The sequence below is a fragment of the Acyrthosiphon pisum genome, chromosome A1, assembly GCF_005508785.2.
Source record: "Acyrthosiphon pisum isolate AL4f chromosome A1, pea_aphid_22Mar2018_4r6ur, whole genome shotgun sequence".
Classification (NCBI taxonomy): domain Eukaryota; kingdom Metazoa; phylum Arthropoda; class Insecta; order Hemiptera; family Aphididae; genus Acyrthosiphon; species Acyrthosiphon pisum.
In genome coordinates this window covers 149,759,719-149,783,849 of record NC_042494.1, presented here as the reverse complement: position 1 = coordinate 149,783,849, position 24,131 = coordinate 149,759,719, and the positions used below count along the sequence as shown (strand labels likewise).

At 30.5% G+C, this 24,131-nt stretch overlaps 2 protein-coding genes across 5 annotated transcripts in view; both read left to right on the top strand.

Moving 5' to 3' along the window:
* The window catches only part of LOC100169491 (triple functional domain protein), a 119,692-nt gene extending 103,489 nt beyond the window's left edge, over nucleotides 1–16,203 (top strand). For 3 of the 4 annotated variants that reach the window (XM_003243027.4, XM_003243025.4, XM_008182646.3), the window contains 9 exons: nucleotides 4,597–4,696; nucleotides 8,703–8,808; nucleotides 9,682–9,837; nucleotides 10,454–10,534; nucleotides 10,758–11,098; nucleotides 11,611–11,767; nucleotides 13,839–14,066; nucleotides 14,559–14,759; nucleotides 15,602–16,203. In XM_003243027.4, coding sequence (XP_003243075.1) covers nucleotides 4,597–4,696; nucleotides 8,703–8,808; nucleotides 9,682–9,837; nucleotides 10,454–10,534; nucleotides 10,758–11,098; nucleotides 11,611–11,767; nucleotides 13,839–14,066; nucleotides 14,559–14,759; nucleotides 15,602–15,862 — 1,631 coding nt within the window. In that variant the 3' untranslated portion in view covers nucleotides 15,863–16,203. The remainder of the gene's footprint in view (nucleotides 1–4,596; nucleotides 4,697–8,702; nucleotides 8,809–9,681; nucleotides 9,838–10,453; nucleotides 10,535–10,757; nucleotides 11,099–11,610; nucleotides 11,768–13,838; nucleotides 14,067–14,558; nucleotides 14,760–15,601) is intronic. The other variant, XM_016802656.2, reaches the window with a different exon arrangement.
* A 5,555-nt stretch (nucleotides 16,204–21,758) lies between these two features.
* Nucleotides 21,759–24,131, top strand: part of LOC100572207 (UDP-glucuronosyltransferase 1-1) — an 8,243-nt gene continuing 5,870 nt past the window's right edge. The window contains exons 1-4 of the mRNA XM_003243016.4: nucleotides 21,759–21,964; nucleotides 22,392–22,623; nucleotides 23,002–23,212; nucleotides 23,606–24,005. Coding sequence (XP_003243064.1) covers nucleotides 21,953–21,964; nucleotides 22,392–22,623; nucleotides 23,002–23,212; nucleotides 23,606–24,005 — 855 coding nt within the window. The 5' untranslated portion in view covers nucleotides 21,759–21,952. The remainder of the gene's footprint in view (nucleotides 21,965–22,391; nucleotides 22,624–23,001; nucleotides 23,213–23,605; nucleotides 24,006–24,131) is intronic.

Sequence of the window (24,131 nt, the reverse complement as noted above, 5' to 3'; positions counted from 1 at the left end):
TTCTCATTTATTTTGTTTATGATTAATTTTTTATTGATGGTCTCGATTCTTAAGTTTCACATATCACAAAAATGTTAACATTTGAATATTATAATATTCGCTATTTTGGTGCAATAATCTATAATATTTTCGATATCTGTTCTATACGTTTTTTCAACATATATTATTTGCGTACTATATACTTTTTGTTTTTGGTATCATCGACTATATTATATGAGCAATGAACCTAATAGAGATAATTTGTTTTTTAATTCAAACATGATGTGGTATATATATAGGTATTACTCAGTATACACATACGCTCTTAAAGTGTGATATAATAACATCGTCAGAATTAAACAAGAACTGCCTGTATCGGCAACTAAACGAGCTACTCCTTTATATTATATACAGATAAGTGCATGTGTTTGCGATACAAATCTCGTCAAAGTCGTCGTCTCACGAGACTCGTATATGGATGGGACGGAAATTCGACCTATTTGTATTGCCGTTGGCTATTTGTAAAATAATTGGTATTTATTTTACAATGTGGTTTCATTAATCGCAAAAAAATTATACTATATAGCTATGTGTTGTCAACATAATATTATATCGATATAAGCCATAAGCAACAGTTATCTGTTTTAATCATATATAGGTGTTTATAAGAATTCTGGTACTGTACATCCACGAATTATATAAACAATAATGAAAGCTAAATGTTGTGTACGCACCTACCTTATTTTATCTAGATAATATTTTAACAATGTTTATGATAAAAATGTTAGGTTGTATTATTTAAATGAACTCATGTACTAAAAGAGAAAATTATGTAATTTATGATGAGTATACTTTTATATTTATATTTGTAGCCGGCGATGATGCTGTCGTCTTTGTTTTTGACACCTTCATCTTTGACAATAGCCCACACATATTACATTATACCTGTGTCATATTATATATATATATATATATATATACTTACATAACCGTAATAATATTTACTATAATTTATATGCATATTAATTAGTTAGGTGGTTTCATTTTTGTAACCGACGGGTGTCGATCTCGCCTTTGGGTCTTCGCACTCGTCGCTCCACTTACGCATTTACATAATAACATTATAGGGTTTTAGATAGTACGTATATAATAAATGCATCATTTATTCTATAAATGTGGTTACTACTATGTAGGAATAATAGCTTGTATAGGTATATACTGAATTACACCTACTGTGGGCTGTATAATATATATATATACCCCAAAAGTAATTATTTTTTAATGTACCTACCTATACTGCTATGCCTCTGTTGTAATGTTTTATTATACCTATAGTATAGGACATAACATTTAAAAAGTATTTTTATTTTTTAATCGATATAATTACACTCTACGACTGTGCAGATAATATAATATAATACATTGTAAATCTTTTCGTATAATTATTTTACAAAAAAACACGTTATTTTCGCTCTTTAGCGTTGCCAATTGCCATGGTCTCTATACCTAGCGGTCATTAATTATAATTTTAATATTTTTTTTATTGTATTATGCATAACCACTTTGACGATAACGACCCAACCGATCAAAGCACATCGGGTTGACGGAAGAGGAGAGATATTTTAAACTCTAAAATCGTAGCACTTTTTGTTAGCGTTTTACTTTCATCGTTACGTGATATACTGGATAGATCTAATTTTTTCCAATTTATTTATCCCATTTTTAATTTGGAAACCACTTAATATATTGTTATGTGTAAACAGTTCAAGGTTTTGTTGTGTACATATTATATCGGTTTTATACCGATTAAAAATGATATTGTTGTATACATTATAGGTATATTGCATATAATAATAATAATTTTAATAATACAATAAGTAATTTGTACTATATCGATTTTGAATATGAATTATCTATCATAAAATATGTTATATTTCCCCTATTATATGAAGACACAATACCCGTAGACCGTAGTGTTGTTTTAACCTCTAAAAACGTATACGTTGTACCTATATATATATATATATATATATAAGTATATAACAAAGCAAATTTGTGTTCAGCAGTTTCAATTTGTTGTGTGTTGTTTAGTTTTAATATTATTAGTGTGAATTGATTTATTATCTAACTTAAGGATACGAACATTTTATTTGTTTTTGTTTTTTCCCCGATATTCTTTAATTATATTAACGTTAAACACACGCTGAAGCAGACAAATTTAACCTAATCTAATCCCGCGACTGTAAAACTCTGTTTCACGGCGATCGTGGATATAAAATATCGTACGAACTATATCTATTGTACAAATAACACTACGATAGTGCTACTAGAAGATTTTTATTGATGCAATGTTCGTGGTTTTGCATCATTCAAATTATTTTGAAAAAGAATATTCTGAAGCAGGGTATTTTTTAAAACGTTGATATCAGTAAGTGATAGTGCGATACCCCGTGAAATCGTCGTGTGCATTATTATTTTAAATTCTCATAAATACGTACATGATATATATCATCGATTCAAATCGTTTTATATTTGTATATCTAAATGGAATAATCTGTAATATGGTTGTCGTTCAAAAAATCCACATGGTCACAAAACGTCGCATCAACCTACGCTATAAATTATAATATACTATATATATATATATATATTGTATGTATGTATATGTACCTATAATATATATACCTATGTATGTATGTATGTATATATATATTATATGTATGTCGTCCAGTCTCCGTATCTAAATCTGATACTGGGGTTGGAACGACTCGTGTTGGTTTATAAGTTTGTTATGAATCAAAATCGATGGCTGTAGTATTTTACATCGTATATTATAGTCGATACGCATTGCAACACTACAACAACTAGGTATTAACGTTGTAATAATAATAATAATAACAATAATAACAATAGTACCTCGTAAATTTTCAGGCGACGACCTAATGGGTTCGACGTCCACCGCTGTTACGTATTATAATATTATTATTATTATTGAAAATTTGAGGAGGGTAAAATATAAATTCGATTATAATATTACATTATAACATAGGTAGAACGGTACTATATGTATTAGATAGATTTTGGAAACAACAGGTACGTACCACGGGGTGTCGAGCGTGCGTACCTATAATATTCTTATATTAGAGATATATAAACGAAACTTTTTATGAAAAACTTCAATCTTTTATAATCCAATAATTGCATTCTGGTTGAAAAAATTTTACATTCAAATAATCGTATTTGGGTATATAAGGAGGGTCTATATTTCATATTCTTGGCCATTCCTGGGAACTCAACGAGACGGGAATTCGCAGGAATCATACACAAATTGGAGGAACGAATATTATATAGTTAACACATCATAAGGCTAAATAATTCTGTATTAAATTTATATATTCAAATTTTTAACAAATGTCTAAGTATGAGTTAAATGTAAGATTTAAGTTATGATCAATATTTAAGATACTACGATTTTCAGTCTATGCCTTATTATACAACAAATATATTTATGTCGAAAAACTTAAAATATAAACGCACGCGCCTACCCGGTTAATTAATTATGTGAACATGTTTTTGTGACGTATACTTATGATAATAGCATTATAAAAGTCATGATAATATTTTTTTTTATAAAATATATAATATGAATTACTTGATAACGCTCATTTATCGCATATAAAAATAGTCACTGCGAGCAGCAGTACAAACTAATATTGTGTGTCGGATGATTCATTTCAGAGGGTACCGCACATATATATAGTTTCTTTTTTCAACTGCTTACTGCAGTACCTATATACTAAATCGTGGTGGCGAACGATGTATTTACATGGTAATGTCAAATCATCTCAAAACTTATTAATTATAATATACATATATATAATAATAATTAATAATGATAATACTAGAATAATTATTATTTGTGAAATCAAATGTTAATTTAAATTTATGCACCAATAGCATTTAGATTTTTTAATCCTAGTACAATAATACGTTAATATAATTTAATTATAAGTGCAATTAGACTTTGGCTGATTTATTTGTATTATTATTATTTGACTAACCTGCCGTATAAACATTCGGTAACGTAATTGCGATTGTTTTATTATTATTATAATAATAATAATAATCCTCTCCGGAAGTAGTTGTAGTGGCTATAGTCATCGTTGCACTCACGTCACTATTCAGTATATCCCGTCTAGATAGGAAATGTTTCTCTGTCGCTATTTACCTTTTGCGTAACAGTTAAAGCCGTGTCGCGTTCGCGTTTACAATGCATTGTATAACGTTTACTGCCACCGGTTTTTGGAATTTTTATCATGATGGCATATGAACACCGCGAATACGTTGTGCCGCCATTTTACGTAAAAAAATACTTCGCGGTCAGTATGTATTTTCTTTATTTTTTTAACTGATCGACATCATAATATAATTAATAAGCCACACGTAGTAACGAATTGCAGTTTTTGCTCGTTGGATAGTTATATAGAATAATAATATAACGCCCATTTATTCTGCGCCGGGGTTCGGTCGTCCATTGATTTTTTTGTATTATTGTGTGCGTGCTGTGATGATAAATATTTGTACTAATTGCGATTTGTGTTTTTTTTCTTTTTTCAGAAACCATTTCTGGAGAATGTGTGGATAACGCCGCCGCCGCCGTTGCAGCATCTTTGGTTTGCAATAACTCACCGGTGACCAAAAGACGTGTTTTCAGCGGGTACGTAATGATTTTTCATTTTGCTCAATCACTGCAGACTATACCTAATGTAATAATATATAATCTATCATATTTCATAAAATTAATTTATATATTATTATCGACCGAGTCGTCTGTTTATGCGTAAATATATACTACATGTCTGCATCGTATATGCTTCAGCCTGCCTGGCACCCACATTTGTCATCGATTGTTAATTGTAAAATATATTATATTATATATGTATTATGTACTATTATATGTTCATGGACACAAGTTTAGATATTTTATGGTTGCCCGACAGGATATGAAAATGTGCCCCATGAAATTATCCATCAACACTCTTATAAATATATAATTCACAAAGGCAGCATTCATATAGGCAGCGCTCCCAACGGATGTTCTTATATGCGTGATAATAGTGTGGTGTTTGTGATCATATAACTATATAAAAATATTTATTTTCATTTAATAAATTATTAATATATATCCATAATATTTTATTCATAATATCATTAAAATTTAACGATTTTTTTTTAACCAGAAACCTGAAATAATAATATTATATTTTAATTAATTTTTTTTTTTTTTTTTTATTGATCTTTAAAGCTCGGCGACTATGGCCATTAGCTGATTGTGCAGGGGTTTTATGATTGTATGTAGTAGGTTTTGTAATGGTAGGGGGTTTTTATACGTGTGTAATGAGGTTTGGCAGAATTTTTGATTGGGCACCCGTGGGTATCTGCCATGCCCGAGTGGGGGATGGCGGCACTTGTTCTCCGGACACCGTGACTTGTCCGAAGAAAAATGCCGCCTGTGGCCAAGGAATCGAACTCTGGTCGGCTGCGTTGCAGCCGACGCCTTAGTCCGCTCGGCCACTCCGTCCCCCTTTTATTAATTTTAACTATAGCAATGTACAATATTTTACATTAAGAATTTATAGGGTTCATTTTTTTTTTTGTCTAACTGTGGTATATAAGTACGAGCTTCTACATTACAATTTATCATATAGGTACCTACATAAGTAATATTTTATAATATTATTGGTTAACATATTATAATACTGCGGACCGTTGAGCAACCGTAAGAAGGTATATTTATATAACGTTTATATATATACATATTTGTATTTTGTTTGCATAATATTTTTAATTCCATTCAAATATTGGGTGTTGGCCAGTTGCCCCCCACGGCTGTTATCGGGTTTTTAAAAATATACCAGTTGCCCTCAACGAAATATACCAGTTGCCCTCGCATGATTAGGTACAATATATAGCCCCGTATAATAGGGGAGGTAAATATACAAATAATAGATACAATTATTTATAAAAATAAAGTAAAATAGGTAGTATAAAATGATAGAAAATTATTATATTTTGTAATAATAAAAATAAAATAATATGAAGACCAGAGTCAATAAAATAATAAATATTATAATTATGTGGCATATTCAATGTGATAATTTGTCAACAAAAAAATAGTATAAAATGATAGAGAAAAATTCATATTATGCTTGTAATAATTACTAACAAAATAATTTTAATACAATAGTCAATAAAATAATAAATATTATAATTATGTGGCATTCAATGTTATAATTTATTAAAAAAAAAAATAGTAAAAAAATTAGATAAAATATTATGTTTTGTCATAATAATAGATTTTACAAAATCTAGTCTACTAATATTCTGATCTTTATATTTATTTATAAAATCTTCAATTCTGACTTTTATGTTTAAGTATGTGCAATTAGTAATATTTTTAATTTCGTTTACACTGCTTATAGCACTGTATATATTTGTTTTATTACAAAATAAATATCATATAACATAATTGCAAATATCAAAATTTGATTCTATAATTTTATACTATATTATTTTTATAAATAATTTTATTTTTTATTTGTATATTTACCTCCCCTATTTTACGGGCTATATATTGTAATCGTGTATATATTAACATATGAGGGCAACTGGTACATGCCCCAAATATTTACCGATTGTCACATAATAATATAATATTATACATAAATATATTAGGTCCTTCGATTTCTGATATAGCGGTTTTGTTATTTATTGTTATTCAAAAACAAATAACTGTAGATACATAAACATTTCACTGAATATATCTATTTTCATTTTCTATACACCATAAAATGTTGACTCTTTTTGAGCTGTTTACGGACATTGTCAGTTTTCATTTTTTTTTAGTTTTTTTCTCTAAATATCAATAAAATTTTATTTGTTGGGTAAAAAAGCGTGAAAATGTAATGCAAGGCTCCTGATATATTGTTACAATAGTTGTTGAAATATATTAAAAATACATAGGAATAATTTTTTTTACAAGCATTTAAATTTTTAATTTTGACAAAATTTATCAAATTTAAAATTGTATAATTATTTTGTAATTAAAAGTTTATAAAATTTTCAACTTTTATAGCTAAGGATTGAAAATTTAAAACAAGTTTCCACGTAAATAGGTTTTATATAAATTACTTTATTCACAATAATATCATCAAATATACTTAGTAATATGCTGACTGACTGACCGTTTTCGCTAAGAATCATTTTTCTTATACCTACAATGATATTATTAATATCATTGAATTCAAATTTAACACCATTCATTACAGTGACCCACTTGTAACCTACTGTACAGCAGACCTCACTTGCCCACCTTTTTTGTATTAATTTTTTGACGATTTTCAATTTTAAAGTAATTTTTTCATATTTAGAGGATTTTGGAATTTTTGAATCCAAAATTTCAATTGCAATTTTTTGAAGATCTTTACATTATTCTTATATAAATTTAACAAATTATTAAGTATAATATTATAGTAATGTGAATGTCAAACCCTATATAGATAACGAGAAACGGCCTATAATAATGGTGCGGTTTAATCTGTTAAAGCAATAAAATCGACGGCTGACGATATCCTTCAGTACGAATTATACTGTCGTAACATGTGTGAATTTATTTTCTATAATTTTTAATTTCTTATTTTATTGATTTTGTTGATTGCCTTTAATATTTTAATGTTTAATCATTAATATTATTCAAAATTCCAAAACGACGGCTAGTTTCCAGATAGATTAAAGAAATCCAAATCGATAAGTTCTGTCTAAAACTTTTTTACAATTCTTTAAAAATTATTAAAAATAAAATAAATTTAGTGCATTTGAATATTATTACTTTTTCTTTGTACTTTTTTAAATAAGTAACTATTTAGGAAATAAATTAAAATATACGTTTACGAATATAGTTATGAAAATTATAAAAAGCTGCGCGAGGAAACGTCCTATATATATATATATATATAAACATATTATATCTATTATGATTGTTCATTTATCTATTGTTCTCTGTCAAAAGTTCAAATCGTCGCGATAAAATTCGTTCTTAAACGTATTTCATGTATCTATGTATCTATACTTTTATATATTGTTCCACGACACAACATGTAAATCCCGTATCGACGTGGTGTTAGTAATGTAATATTTATTATAATATTATGTGTGCGCGCCCTCCTCGTGCTTGCAGTGTTCTAAACTTAATCTTACATCGTGTGATTAATTTTTATTTTGCGCGACTTTCTCTTTTCGCCGTGGAACACACCGCGCACAAACGTTTATTACTTGCGATATGCAAATATATTACCTACACATAAATATATACACGTAAAGGCATATATTATTATAACGAACTCGTCGGTAACGCGATATTTTTGATAATGGCGATTTGCCGCGGCACCACTGCAACGATGATATTTCGTTCGCGGTTGGGTTTCCTTATAGGGCCACACGGAGATTTCCCAACCTCCTGCCCATTACCATATATATTATAATAATAATATACGCGTTTTACATTCTATGACCATATGTGGTTGTATATTATATACATGCATATATATTATATATATATCGGAGTCTCTGACCACAGCCACGTTCCCGATGGTGTATATTATAATTTAATTATTATATATTTGTCGTATACCTACTCATTAAGAGCGTCGTGTTTTTTTCCGCAGGAGGATGTGGATCCCACAACCGTTGAGGAAATTCAGCAACGGCAGCAAAGTTGACAAAAACCACGTGCAATCGTCGGCCAAAAAGGGATCGGATAAAAAATACAAAGTAAACCTAAATATATACCTATACTTACCAGCTATTGCCATCATATTATTAACTGCTAAATTCGGGACTTGTGGCGAATGTCTATCCAGATGTCCATATTGGACGTATAATATAAAGCATATTATAATGACGTATATTATAAAGCCGAGTAATATATACAAATATCAATTTTAAGTAAAGATAATTTGATTAATAGTTTATTTTAATTTCTAAGTTCTAAATCGATGTTGCCACGTTTATGTATGCCTCGCTACGATTTTCTCTTAAAGATATAACTTATGTTATTCGTGTGTAAGTACATTGTCAAAAATGAAATAATTTAAATTCTCATAATGCATTGTCTAGACTCTAGATTATAGAACATAATTTACCTATCAGAATTTAAAAATTAAGTTTGTGGTGCAATCGTAGCATTAATATTTTATCAAAAAAAAAAAGAAGCTTCATACATAAATAACAAACTATACTCTATTCGGAAACAGATCGTACCTCGGTGGCCAACTTCTGCGCATGGGCGTGGCTTCGTTCCGTAGCGCTAGCCCCACGAGCTTTCTAGGTGGGGGAAGCGTCTCACCACATGGCTGACCGCCGCCTGACGAAAACTGGTCGCCGCCGAAGTACGATCTCATTCCGAATAGAGTATACAATGTTTTATATGTAATTTTAAAACATTTAAAAATGTAAATGTTAAATAAAGCTCATGATTTTTTAGTGCTGTAAGTATCAAACTATAATTATTACTATATAGGATATATTATATACATATAGTATTAATTAATAGGTACTGACTAATAAGTCCGTATGGTTTAATATGCTTTTAATAAAAAAAAATATTTATTAAATATACCCATGCATGTTGTTTTGTTTTTATAGTCACCCGTCAGCGAAGCCACCAAAACTTTGCCGAACGAAGACGAACAGAACGGTGAAGAACCGGACGACGATCTCGAATTGCCACCACCCATGAAACCCATTTCCGAGTCGATTTTGGTGAACGCCTCCGACTCGGCCACAGTTCCCTCACAGAGAGTGAGTACAATTATTACATTTTATATTTAATGGTTTCCTTATTCTTGACTGTACGAATAATAATATAATAATAATATGTTCTCGATTATTATTTTAAATCGATACCCTTAGTAGGTATTATATATAATACACCTTTTATAACATTATGCCAACCTTTACGCGCGTTCAGAAACCTATGAAGATAGGCGCAACTAGATGTATTTTGTTTTTGGCCAGTTGGACATTTTGGGGATCTGATTAGGTACCAAACTGTTTCGAACCAAAACCAAAGATTTATCGTTTTTTTCGATGCCTTTAAAGGAAAAATTTTCAAAATACATTTTACTATTCATGTAAAATTTACATATAATACTAAGTAAAAATGTTGATGGATAAATAATAAATAATCATCGTATATTTTAGTAGTTAGCCTACTCTTTAAAACTGTTGGAAATAGTTAAGTACTCTTCTGATTTTTGCTTATAGTGATAAGGGGGGGGGGGGGGGGGTCTACATGTTCCACGTTATGTATTTAGGTATATAGTTTCGTCATTAAGACAACTATTTTATGTTAATGTGTATTATATAATATTGTGTCATAATAACTGACGAAAACCACGTGTTTGTTGTTCTTCAGACTTCGGGACTGTCAGCGGAAGTGACGGCCTCGTCTTCGGCCGATTTGGCTGAAATCGAACAGATCGTCAAAGATAGAATGGTGAATTTTGAAAGTGAACATTTTTGTGTAGATTAGAGTCGTTATAGATTATATAGATACATTGAGTACTTTTTAGTGTTAAGTGTATTGTGTGGGGTGTGTGTGTGTGTGTGTGCAATCGCAGTAGCTTAGTTATTTCATTGTGCACGGCTTGTCCTTTTTTGTTTTCGTTTCTTAGTATTTGTTATTTGGTTTTTGGGTCTAAATCATCGGTGTTTTACAGGAACAACACACCACCACCGCCGCAGCCGCTGCCGCTGCCGCGGCCTCCGCCGCCAACCCCACCAATTACTCCACCGACAAGATGAGTGGTGAGTTGAGACTGAAAAACGACGACGTCGAGTGCGAAGAGGCGTTACACAAACGGGAGTACGTGATGAGAGAGCTGGTCGAGACCGAACGGGACTACGTCAGAGACTTATCGCTTGTGGTTGAAGGCTATATGACCGTAATGAGAGATCCCGAAGCCGCTGGCTGTGACATCCCCATGCCTGAAGATTTGAGGTCCGGGAAAGACAAAATGATCTTCGGCAACATCGAACTCATCTACGAATGGCACAGAGAGTGAGTTATTTTAATATATTTGACTTATAGTAGATTTAAATGTATATTATAATATACTCTATATAATGAGTACTCCATACTGAATCATTATTTATCATAGGTAGTAAACGACTTAAAAATGTTATTAAATTATTTTTTATTCAAATAATTAAGTATTTTAAATTATCTTTGGCGATTCAGATCAGTCATATTAGTTAAATTGTGTTTTATGTCGTATTCTTATTGATTTCCGTCTCTTACACGTATACGTCTACTATAATATACAAAAAACGACCGACCCTACCATATAATTTTAAATTCAACGGATAATTATTAAGATGCCAATAATAGTATGTATTATTAAAATGTCTTTAATTATTAATTTTATAATTTATAATTTTTGAATAAATAATTCCGGAAGTGCGATTATGTTTTTTTTAGCGCATAATCTATTGAGGCCGATTATACATAAATGGATTTCACTTTTTTGGTATTTGCAATACCTATTTAATTTTACGTATTTTTTTTTACAGCGTTTTCTTGGCGGCCGTTGAGCGATGTCTCACCCGACCGCACGAGCTCGGCAAGCTGTTCAAAAAATACGAACGCAAGCTTTTGATGTACGTGGTTTACTGTCAGAACAAACCAGTTTCCGAATACCTCGTCTCTGATCACAATGACTATTTCGAGGTAACATATTTCATAAATAAATTATTTATATAACCGGTCTTCGTGCCTTAGGTTAATAGGTACATGGGGTCCCCGTATATTGTAGGGAGGGCGAGACCGTTTTCGACCAATTCACTTTTCGACCAAATTTAAAAAAGGTCGATTCCCTTTTCGACCAAAATCGTACCTTCCCTCTTCGGCCGTTTCACTTTTCGACCAAATTTAAAATATACGTCGATTCCCTTTTCGACCAAAACAAAAAGTTTTGTAATATGATATGTAAAATAAATAAAATAATTCGTATATAATTTCTGTAAAATTATAGCAATTATAATTTTAAAAACTATTTTAAGTATAAGTTGCATAAAATGTTGTAAAATAAAATATAAAAAAAATTTTAAACATAAGAATACCTATATATTATTAACATTAGTTTTGTGTTAATATGTCACACTGTGTATAATATTTTATAAAAAGAATAACATAATAATATACAATTTTTGTGAATAATTATTAAGTCTAATAGTAATGTGTATAATATAATATTAAGAAATAAACTAATAGGTATATAGTTGTTGTTATATAATAGCAAATGATTACTATTATATACTATAGAGTTTAGGTTATACTTATAGAAAATTATTAAAAGTATAAGTTGTATAAAATGTGTAAAATATATAAATAAATATTTATAATATTATAATAATTTAAAGTTTTTGTCAATAATCTTTAAGTACAATAGTAATATGTATAATATATAAAATAATAAACTGATAAGTATATTATAATTTTTGTAAAATTATGGAAATTATAATTTTTAAAATTATTTAAAGTATAAGTTTCATAAAATGTTGTTTTAATAATGTTCAATATGTACCTATAACATAAAATATAATACATATGGCTATATTAAACTTTTTGTATTGTATAATTTTCAAAACTATATTATATTAGGTATTATTATATACTTAATAATTAATGACAAAAATTGTATATTATTATGTTATACACACAAAATCCCCCCTTACCACTTTTATATATCACTTACCCTGTAAGTGAATTAGTGAGGTAATTTTTATAATTATTTTAAATCACTGAAAGCAGTAAAAGACTATGTGTGTAGTAAATTGAAATATATTTAAATATTTTGGTATGTTATCATCATTTGGTATGTTTTTACATATCATATTACAAAACTTTTTGTTTTGGTCGAAAAGTGAATCAGCCGAAAAGGGAAGGGTACGATTTTGGTCGAAAAGGGAAGGGTACGTTTTTGGTCTAAAACGGCTATACCTTGTAGGATGGTCATGGGAATTACACGCTGCAGCAGTGTGCAAAAAAACATTTTCCATTCAATATTTTTTTGATATCCCAAATAATGAAATCTATTTGGGATGATCTTTGGACTAGTTCGATTTTAAATTTAAAAAAAAACTAAAATTTTTTGAAATAATCATATCTATAACAATATTTGTTGTCTACTTGTCTCGTAAACGAATTCAAGCTATAGGTACTACGGTTTTCTATACCTAGTGTAATAATATCTAAAATAATAATTTGACATAAACAAAACTGTTATGACATGAATATGCATTTGGCCGGGGTCTAACTAAAATATTTGTAAGACGCTCTTTCGTTACACCATTTGTTACTATTATTAATACGTATATATAAGTATAATTATAACTATTTCCTTGCAATTCAAAAGACACGTCCGTGATTCTAAGTCTTTCCAATATCTACATGGGAATAAACCCTGACAGATATAATATTCTTTAATTAAAATTGTTTTACCTTGCATATTTTTTTTTTTTTTTTTTGCTGGTAATAAGGGATTACTCAGTTACGGTTTTTTCTGATATTAATTATGTCAAGGGCGTGTGACATGACTAAGGTGTTTATTGTACCAAATATTTATTAATATTTTAACTGATTGTAATAATACTGTCACTAGGTAATGTATCCAAAAATGTTAATAGTACAAATCATAATATGCTTTAATTTATAACCATGTACCAATGTCTGTGGTACGATCCACCATATAATATAACACTATAATATGATCTAACCACAGTTTTGTATATTCCTGTAGGAAATGCGTCAGTTCCTAGGCCACAAGCTCCAGCTAAGTGACATCCTCATCAAGCCTGTGCAGAGGATTATGAAATACCAGCTGCTGTTGCGGGACATGTTCAAGTACACGGAGCGGGCTAGATTGGCAGACGAGATGGAAGCACTTCGACAAGCTATGCACGTCATGCAAGTAGTGCCCAAAGCAGCCAACGACATGATGGACGTCGGTCGGTTGCAAGGTTTTGACGTGAGTACACTATATATTGTATACCCCCATAGACCTGGTAACTCCCTGGTCCTTATATAGCGTGATTCTTTTATCAATATATAATTACATTCTTGGCAAATGTATGTGTTTCTTGATAGATTTTTTTTTACCTACCTAACAAAGTCATAACAGTGTTTTTTTTTAGAATTTGCATAAATTAAAAATGTGTTATATAAAAATGTAAAAACTTAAAAAATTATAACGGCAAAAAATAATAATTAACCATTTTCTTTGACACAAATCTCAGGGTTTGATACTTACTAAAATTTAGCCCCATTATCATAATAATATACATTCTCGATAAATCAACTTTTTTGAAAAATATAAGTTACGCACAATTCTTATATGTTATTCTGTCCTTATTTTTCCATCCTTATAATTGAGGATTTACGCCTTATACCATAATGCAATCGATACAATACTGTGATAAGACTGCTGTATATTAACCTGCTATTAACTGCTTCGTTTTAGGGCAAAATCACCGCCCAGGGCAAGCTGCTGTTACACGGAATGTTGACGTGCACCGAGGGTCCCAGCCTCAACCCGAACAGAGTACCACCGCACAAGGACCTGCACGTATTCCTATTTGAGCAGAGTATAATACTCAGCGAAGAAATGCGCAAGAAGGCGCAGTTCAGCAGTCCCGTGTATGTTTACAAAGCGCACATACAGGTACACAATTGTTTACGATATTTTTTTACTTACAGAAAATTTAAGACATTTACCTTTTTACAAATTAGTTAAGTGCTATTTCATGAAATGGAATCTATTTGTTTTACACTTTGTAGAATATTATAAAAATTCTTCAAATGGACACTTTTTCATGAAATAAAGCTCAAATCTGATGTTTCGTATAATGTTTTTTCTCGATTTAGATACCTAAAATTAATTATTTTAATGTTCTGTGTTACAAGAATAGATTTGGAACTCTTATATTTTGTTAATTTTCATATAAAAACAAATAAAAAAAACATTAGATTGTATTATTTTATTACAATAAATTTATTTTCATAAAACAGTTAGGTTAGGTTAGTTATATATTAATTTGTAATTATATAATTAATTATGAATTACTTTCTAATTTCCATTTAATATTTTACAATTTATACAAACTAATTTTTATGATTATAATTAATACATTTTTATTATACTTACAAAAGTAAACACACTTATTTTTAATGTATTAAGTCAACACTTTAAGTGATTGAAAAAAATATCAGTGATATTTTATTGGGAGGTCATGTCAATGTGCTGTCAACAGTATAATAAAATAATAATAATAATTATAATAATTATGCTGTAAAACAATGTTTAAATTGAATATGTATAGTGGATGGCCAAAATTACTCAATATTAAATTTTATCTTTCATTTCATTTCAAAAGTAATGAATTGTTGTCATGTTTCGTGTAGTTAGTATATAAAAAAAAAATGTCCATATCCTGATGGCTGATAGATAATCAAATTTTCATTAATCATTTGGCTGTAGATTTAACCTATTTCAACATGTTTCAGGTGAACAAAATGACACTAGATGAGAGGCACGGTTCGTCCAGCAGTAACTCGTCTGATGACTTGTCCGATGGATCTTTCATCATCAAATCCACTGACCCCAAGAGGCCACCGCTGTGGTTTGTGTGCCATGCGCACAGTGTGGAATCGCGTTCTGAATGGTTGCAGAACCTCAGGCAAATACTCCAGACGCAACAGGACTTCCTGAAAGCCATACAGTCACCCATAGCCTATCAAAAAGAACAGACTAAGGAGGCCAGTTAGTTGACAGAGTGTGTCACAATAAACAAATTAAATGAAAAATATAAAATGTCTATTCTACTTAACTCGTCAACTGTGACAGTTTAGTACAATTGTGTTCGGCACATTGACAATTTAAGTCTGACCATGTCCCCAAGCAGATTGAATATTATTATAATTATTGTTATATTATTATAATCAAGACGACATTCCTATTTTACATTATCTTTTAATTTTTTATCTAAGTAGTTTTTAAACATAATCGAAAAAAAGTAACACTATTTGTTTTTACATTTAAAACAACATCGATTAAATATTATCATCACGTGAGATTGACTTTAAACTTTAGAGCTTTCTAGAGGATATATATATTTATGTATTATTATATTTTTTTCTGTGAGAACAACGATTTTCAAAAAATAAATCTCTATGTAGACAACGATTACATACAAGTTCCAAAAAAACATCTCCAGGTTCTTTTTTTTTTTAAGAGTCTAGTCAAATGTTTATTTAGACTAATTTCTATTTTATAACTTTTCTTTTATTATAATAATTCTTATTATTGTTTATAAATCCTGTGCAGTTTTGTACAATATTATTAATATTATTAAAACCTAAAATATTTATACGTATAATACTATAGACAGTACATGTATAATATAAACATTATCCAAATGTCTAATAATATTTAGTAAATAAAAAATTATTACTAGTGTACTCGTAATATTCAATAGTGATGGTCCAATATTTACGATTATCATATCGATGCCTTATATAATAAGATTCTATTGTTATTGTATCAAACCAACACCTAACGGACACCAGATAATTAATATTAAATTATTATATTTATTTAATATGTATACATATAAAATATAAATACACGAATAATGTGAGTGAATGGGTCTCTGGTGGATGATTTGTCATCACCGTACTCTTATTAAAACTAAGGTTGTGTATGTTCAATTTTGTGTAAAACATTTTTTTTTTTTTTAATTTCATCAATATTATTATAATATAATATATTATAATTATTTTTGTTTGCCAAAATTTAATGCACAAACTGTTGATTGTAAGTTATGATGACATTATATGTTTGTATATAATATTGAAGAACAATAATAAAACAAAAATTGTTGTTTTTTTTTAAGCCACTTGTTTTTTACTTTGGAATATTTTGTAATATTCATCGTTTTTATGTATTTATTTAATAATGTGATAGTTAATAATAATTAATAAGTTTTGTATACAACAGTAGTTGTAAACAAGTGTTTAGAGGTAATGCACATAGATATGACTATGTAGTACCTATGTACTATGTACTCGATTTCCATTCCATATTTACTGTATTACAGTTGTTCTAGTATTGATTTCAAACTATTATTCATCACTTTTTATCGCTTTTCTTACTGAATCCAATTATCAAACTAACAAAGAGAGGGTCATTTTTATGAAAATGACCTCTAGACATGAAAATGTTAGTTTTTAGAAGACGCACAACATCATAACTCTTCTTGTTTACTACCTATGGTAAAATAGTGCTGCTATTTTTTTGTTAGTGTTTGGTCAATAATATTGTCTACCAGAAATCTCTCTCAATGGGTGTAATTATCATGTTGAGAACCCTGCTGAGTAAACTTTTGCTTTGTCTCATTAAGAAAAAAAAACATGATCCAACCTTTCACCAAATGGATTCTATATAACAACCCGCTCCAGTGTTAATTACCTAAAGTGGTACCATATTCAACGTGGAAACCTCGCATATAATAATTTACGCGTATAAACTGAAAATGTCATAATTCATCTGAACAATTTCTCATAAAAATGGTCCAACTATATAATAATAATATACCATATAGATCTAAGAAACTAATAATAAATATCCATAAGAGAACATTACATTGACGTTTGTTGTCTCTGTCTTACAAGTGCGTAACATCGAAAATTGTACTCTCAGCAGAACACGTGTAGCTAGTTAAAAAATTAGAGTGAATTGACTTCTTAGAAAATTTTAAAGGCAAGGATTATTGTCTAGGCAACCCCGTGGGCTTAGTTAAGAGTATTTTAAAATTAGAAATTGTTTGAACATCCTAAAATACTCATAACTCGCTTTACAATTAAAATATTATAATAAAAACGCTGATGAAAAGATAATAATCTTACCTATAAATTTTATAAGAGATCAATTCACTCTAATTTTTAAACGGAGCTACACGTGTTCTGCTGAGCGTACAATTTTCTATATTTTTTTTTAAATGTATTAATTTAATTGTGTCAGTAGGCCTACACCAAGTATTTTTACAATGTTAGATACAATTTACGATTCGTATGTTTACAATATGTTTATGATAAAGTTTACATTAATTTTAGATCCCGAGTGGAGCGAGAAAGTTATTGAGCTATTGGTTTTACAATGGTGTTTATTATTATTATTATTTTTTTTTTTATATATATCCTGTATACAAAATTTCTACTAGAAGGGGTGCTTCGATTTCAACATACAGTAACTTATCTTTTAGAAAATTGGATCAAGATGGTATTTTGAAGAGGTCATTTTCCGATTTTCTCAATAGTTATTTAATGCCACGGGATAAACCACCGAAAAATTACGAAAAAACGCTAAAAATGGGATTTTAATTTCAAACGCTTTGTTTATCAGCATAGAAACGAATAAAAAATTATAATATTATAATATTAATTCAACTTACATGATAAAATAAATAATATCAATATAAAATATCCAGACTGACAAACCGTCTACGCTCAGAATCGTTTTTCTTATATACAATGATATTATATCATTGAATATTCTAGTCTAATACAATCCATTATACAATGACCCCCTAATGCAATCTACTGTACAGCAGAGTGACATCCACTTACCTGCTTTTTAATTTTGGTTAGCTTATAATAGTCTAGGTCATAATCTAAGTTTGAAATGTTCTTCGGGTTCTAGTAGGATATCCTTGTGGTAGCCGAGGTTTTAGTCTTAGATTGGCGGATCTTCTGCCAATATTGTAGTGGAGTGCTCCATCAGCTTTGTGAAGTTTTTCGTGGACATTTCTAAATTGTTATGTTATCCAAGTAGATAGGTAGGAAAGCCTGTATCATTGTGTAGTTGTTTGTTTCTCGTGAACCGCGGGGCATTAAGGGCTGTTCTTAAAAATTTATTTTGAAAAGTGTAGTTTTTTTAATTTTTGTTTTTGAGACAGCTGCCCATACAGGGCATGCGTAGGCTATTAACGGTATTATTATTTCTGTGTTTAGAAGTAGAGAGCACTTTATCTGTATGGTTGAGCTTCGATTTAATAAAAGTTACAGTATTCTCATAATTTGCTATGTTACGTACAGTGTCGGCTTGGCCATGGCCGCGAAAGCGGCCGAGGCCCCTCCGTTTTTTTTTTGTTTTTTTTGGGGAGCCCCATATTTTTGGGGTCCAAGGTAAAGAAAAATTGCAGTCTTAAAAATTGGATCAATAATCAGATGCTTGCCTATTTTCCATAGTGTGAGAGTAGTGCATACTAGTGCAAGTGTCAATTAACAATTATTATAATAGTAACAATGTAATAACTAATAAGTCGAAGGAAGTTTTTTGGAATAATTGTGCTACTGTAGGTTAAGTTAGGTTTTATCTCTAGCTTCTTAAAAACAATGGCTCGGACTACTGCACGAGGGCCCCGCTTACCCGACCCTGCAGGGGCCCCGTTATTGAATAATTCAGCGATCATGCAAATTTTGCATAGGTATACAAATATGTACAATTCTATGATGTACCTATAATACTGTATACGACGTATACGTCTATATCTATTTATATATATAAATAATATATATAATAATGATGAAGATAACCTATAATAATAAGATTATGTATGATTTTATATTGTAAAACTCAAATTGTGTAATTTCACGCTAATAATCTTTGAAATTGAAGCCTTTATGTTAATAAAAAAAAAAAAAAAAAAATGATGAAGATAGACATTTTGGCACTTTTGGAAGTTTACTTAATAAAGTATGCTTATGGCTTAGTTATTTGTGATTTTTCTTCTAAGTTTAAATTCTATAATAAAAATATAATTTTATTTATGGTTTTTTAGTTTTCATATGCTTCAATAATTTCATAGTTTTTTGTAATAAAAGTACATTTTATATTATAATCCATATTGCTAAAAATGGCATATACATTTTTTGGGGGCCCCTTAAAAACTGAACCATGGGCCTTTGGTGTGCCAGGCCGACACTGGTTACGTACTTGTAAGACGGAGACAACAAATGTCGGTGCAACGTCATCTTATAGACATTTATTATTCTGTATCTATGTATATCGAATTCAACATTCGACTGCTGTGCGTATATTATCTAATAAATATGTATTGAATGATTTTTTCATCGTGAAATAAAAAAATTTTACGTGACGTTTTCTTTTACCAGCAACATACATAGGTACTTACGTATAAATTAATATTATCGACTTCATTTTTGATTAATCAAAATAATTACCTTTTTTAAAAATTGTATGTCGATCTATTTATAGTAAAATTATCTTAAGTTTAGATCACATTTATTAGTTTTGAAATAAATTAATTTTTAAAAACCTAATTCTGATAGGGGCACGCAACCATAATGATTGTCAAGATTCGTATATACCTACTAAGTGTATACCTACTATACCTTACCGAGTGTACCTACTAACCTTTTATTTTTATTCGGTATTTTATTTTGCACTTGGAAGTTTGAAACGACAGAAAAAAGCTCTATTTGTAACCTTTGCAACTCCAAGATCGTAAGTACCAGCAGACTATAGTATATATTATATACTATACCAATATATTACATACTATTTAGTACCTATTTACAATCGACCTGTAAGTTGTAACACATGCAGTCGCACAGTAAACGGTTCAAACATCGTAATTCGAATTTAATAATAATTATCTAACTAGAAATATAAATCCTAACATCGGTATTACCAATTCTATCCAAAGTAAGTGAAAACATAAACCACGAAAATTCAAATGTATAATATTCAAAAAAACAAATCTAGTTACTACAGAGATAATAAAAATAAAAAAAAATGTTCAGAATTTTTTTTCTGCGACCATTAATTATTATACGTTTATCGTCACATTGGCCATAAAGACATAACGTTTGAAATCGAAGAAAAAATCACCCACGTGCATAATACTACTCACCCATACAGAGTGATTCATTTATCACAGAGAAGTTGTTTTCTCGGTAAATGTATGTTTTTTAAAAATATTTTGTTTGTATCATTTTCCACAATTCTATTAAGTTTTAAAATTATATTTTAGTTGCCACCTTAGTTATAATACTTTTCCACTAATCTATTGCCCGATGCATTGGTATATATGGAAGGGGGGGCGGGGCGTTGATAGGTGTATTGTATCAACAAAATTTCTTTGCAGGAATAATTTTCCGGACTTGTAGAATAATTGTCGGATTTTGATAACTATTTTTTTATCTGAAAGAATAGTAGACTTCCTACAAACCGCGTTGAACTGTGATTTTGTATTTCAAATAGGTTATATAATTATAAATTGTAAAAAAATCTTTAGATATTGTATTTTTTTTTAAAGACAGGTATATAAGTACTATAATGTTTGACATTAAAATATTGAAAAACGGAGTTCAATGGAGCCTGTTTAGAACATTATGGAGTACTTCATTTTGTACAAAAAAAAAAAATATCAAACTTGTTTGATTTTACAGAACGTGATCGTTATGTGTTCCCGTAGAGCTTATTTCTGTGTAGACAAAATTATACATCGGAGCCCTGAGACCGTTAAGGACCGTTTGAACGACGCTGTATATTCGTAAAATATGTGTAGGTACGTTACGTAAGTGCAGTTCGAATACTCTCAGATAACGGTGTGCGAGTTCACTTTTAAGATATTATTATCATTGGCTTATTTTTAGTGAGCCGTTCCATTCCGACGCGAGCTCACAGCAACGGTTTTGTGTCTATTTTTGAGGATCACTGAGATATCGACGAGTGTTCAAATATTGACCGATGTAATATTATATTTCAATTTATAATTATTATATACATGTGGTTGTATTATAATAACGACCACCTTACTTCTTTTTCGAAAAATGTCTTATCAAGTAAGTGCACACACACACAAATGGGGAGACTTGCGTATAATAACATGCTATTTTTTTTTACATATTTTGCTATGTATAATATAATACAATTAAAATAATTATAAAGCTCTTATAATAGTAATTATACGAGCTAATATCCTAGACTTTCACTGTACACATAGTGGTCGATCACCACAGATCACTACAAATTATTAATGTACCACGCTTGTTGGAAAAGGTTGACGTATCAACGCATAAAGGTTATGCGATACGCTCACACCTGATATAATTGATCTAAGATCTTTACTAGGCGTACATGACGTATCAAAAATATAATAGATTATAAACTATAATTTATTAATTAATAATTATTTTGTCATGTTGATAATTTTCTATTATATGTTTTTACTTAGGTACCTACCTATTATTTTTCTGATTTCCATCGCAGGTTTCAATAATCATCGCGATCTTGACAATCTCAGGTAGCTGCGTTGTTCGTCCAAGCGCTGCCGGCGCGGATATATTGGCGTTCTTCCCGTTGCCAGTTTACAGTCATTTTTCTGGTTTCAATCCGCTGTTCTTGGAATTGGCGAACCGCGGTTACCGCGTGACCGTTGTCAGCCCGTTCTATCCAAAAGGAGATGTGCCAACCAATTACCGACACGTACCCATTCCAGATGGTATGTAATAAAAATAATATTATACTATAATATACGGATGGATATTATGTGTGATTACTCGATTTTTACCAATCCAGCTTTTACATTTTTTATATTCAAAAATAATATTTTACAATGCAGGACTTATAGTACTTCCCATTATTTTCCAATGCTAATAAATAAGTAATAATACAATATATTTGTATATATTGCCATTGATGCCACTCTACTATACACTATAGTGGTCAGGACGTGTGTGGTGTGTAATACCTATACTAAATTTAGAATTAAAATAAGTTAAGAATAGAGGGTGAATATATAATTATCGAGTGGAATCGAGCGAAATCTATTAAATAAAGGATATAAAATTTATGATACGATTATTTTGCATGGGCACAGTGAAAATCCAGAGAATTCGCAATCCACTGGAAATCCGCCATACATATCGGGTGACCAATATGATCAACGTCAAGCAAGGTATGATGAAGATGGTCACGCGGACTCTGGAGCTGAACGAGACTCGTGCGTTTCTCAACGACACTCGGTATGCCTTCGATCTGGTTTTGACCGAATGCTGGTACAGCGACATTTACCTGGCAGTAGGTCACAGGTAACAGTGTGTGGCAAGACATAATTATGTTTTGCAGTTTTTTTTTTAATAGATTAGATATAGACAATTCAAACGGAATGTAAGCAGTCAACATTTAACAATATCGCCGATTTAGCACCCTTTTTGGGTTTTCTACTTTTTGCGCCATCTTTTATTACATAAAATAAAAGGGCCTCGGGTTATATCGAGCCACGGCGATCATGTCTTTTTTACTTAAAAAAAACTTTGCCATGTTTACTCTTTACATTGCTTACATAATTACCTTAAGTTCCATCATGCGTAATGACATTTATATATCTTAAAATACCTGTATACAAAAATGATAATTAAAGATTTGGTTTTATTGTTTTAATCACTCTGCGCATATTAACATTTCACCTGGACTCTGCACAGATATTCTGCTCCGGTGGTGTGCCTGAGCCCGATGGCTCCGTCAGTGACGCTCAGCCAATCGCTGGGCGTGCCGGATCATCCCGCGTACGTGCCGTCGTTCTGGCTCCGGTACTCGGACTCCATGTCGTTCGGCGAACGACTGTACAACGCGGCGATCGCTGCCGCCGAGCTGATCGTGTCTGAGGTTGTGTTCCGGTCAACGGATCAGCAGATGCTGGACGATCTGTACACGTACCCCGGACACCGGAACTGCCCGCCACTAGACGCTCTCCGCCAAGCCGTTCAACTCACATTGGTCAACGGCCACCACTCCGTGTCGTACGCCAGGCCGTATCCGCCGAACGTGGTGCAAGTGGCCGGCATGCACATGCGGCTGCAGTCGTCAACCACCGTTGACCGGGTAAGCTGCTTTACTTTAACCTTTTTTGAACGATTCTATATATTGATTATTACCACGACAGTGACTGGCTTTTTACGTTATTTTCGGTTTTCCACTCCATTTGTCTGACTTTCAAAATACTGTTTT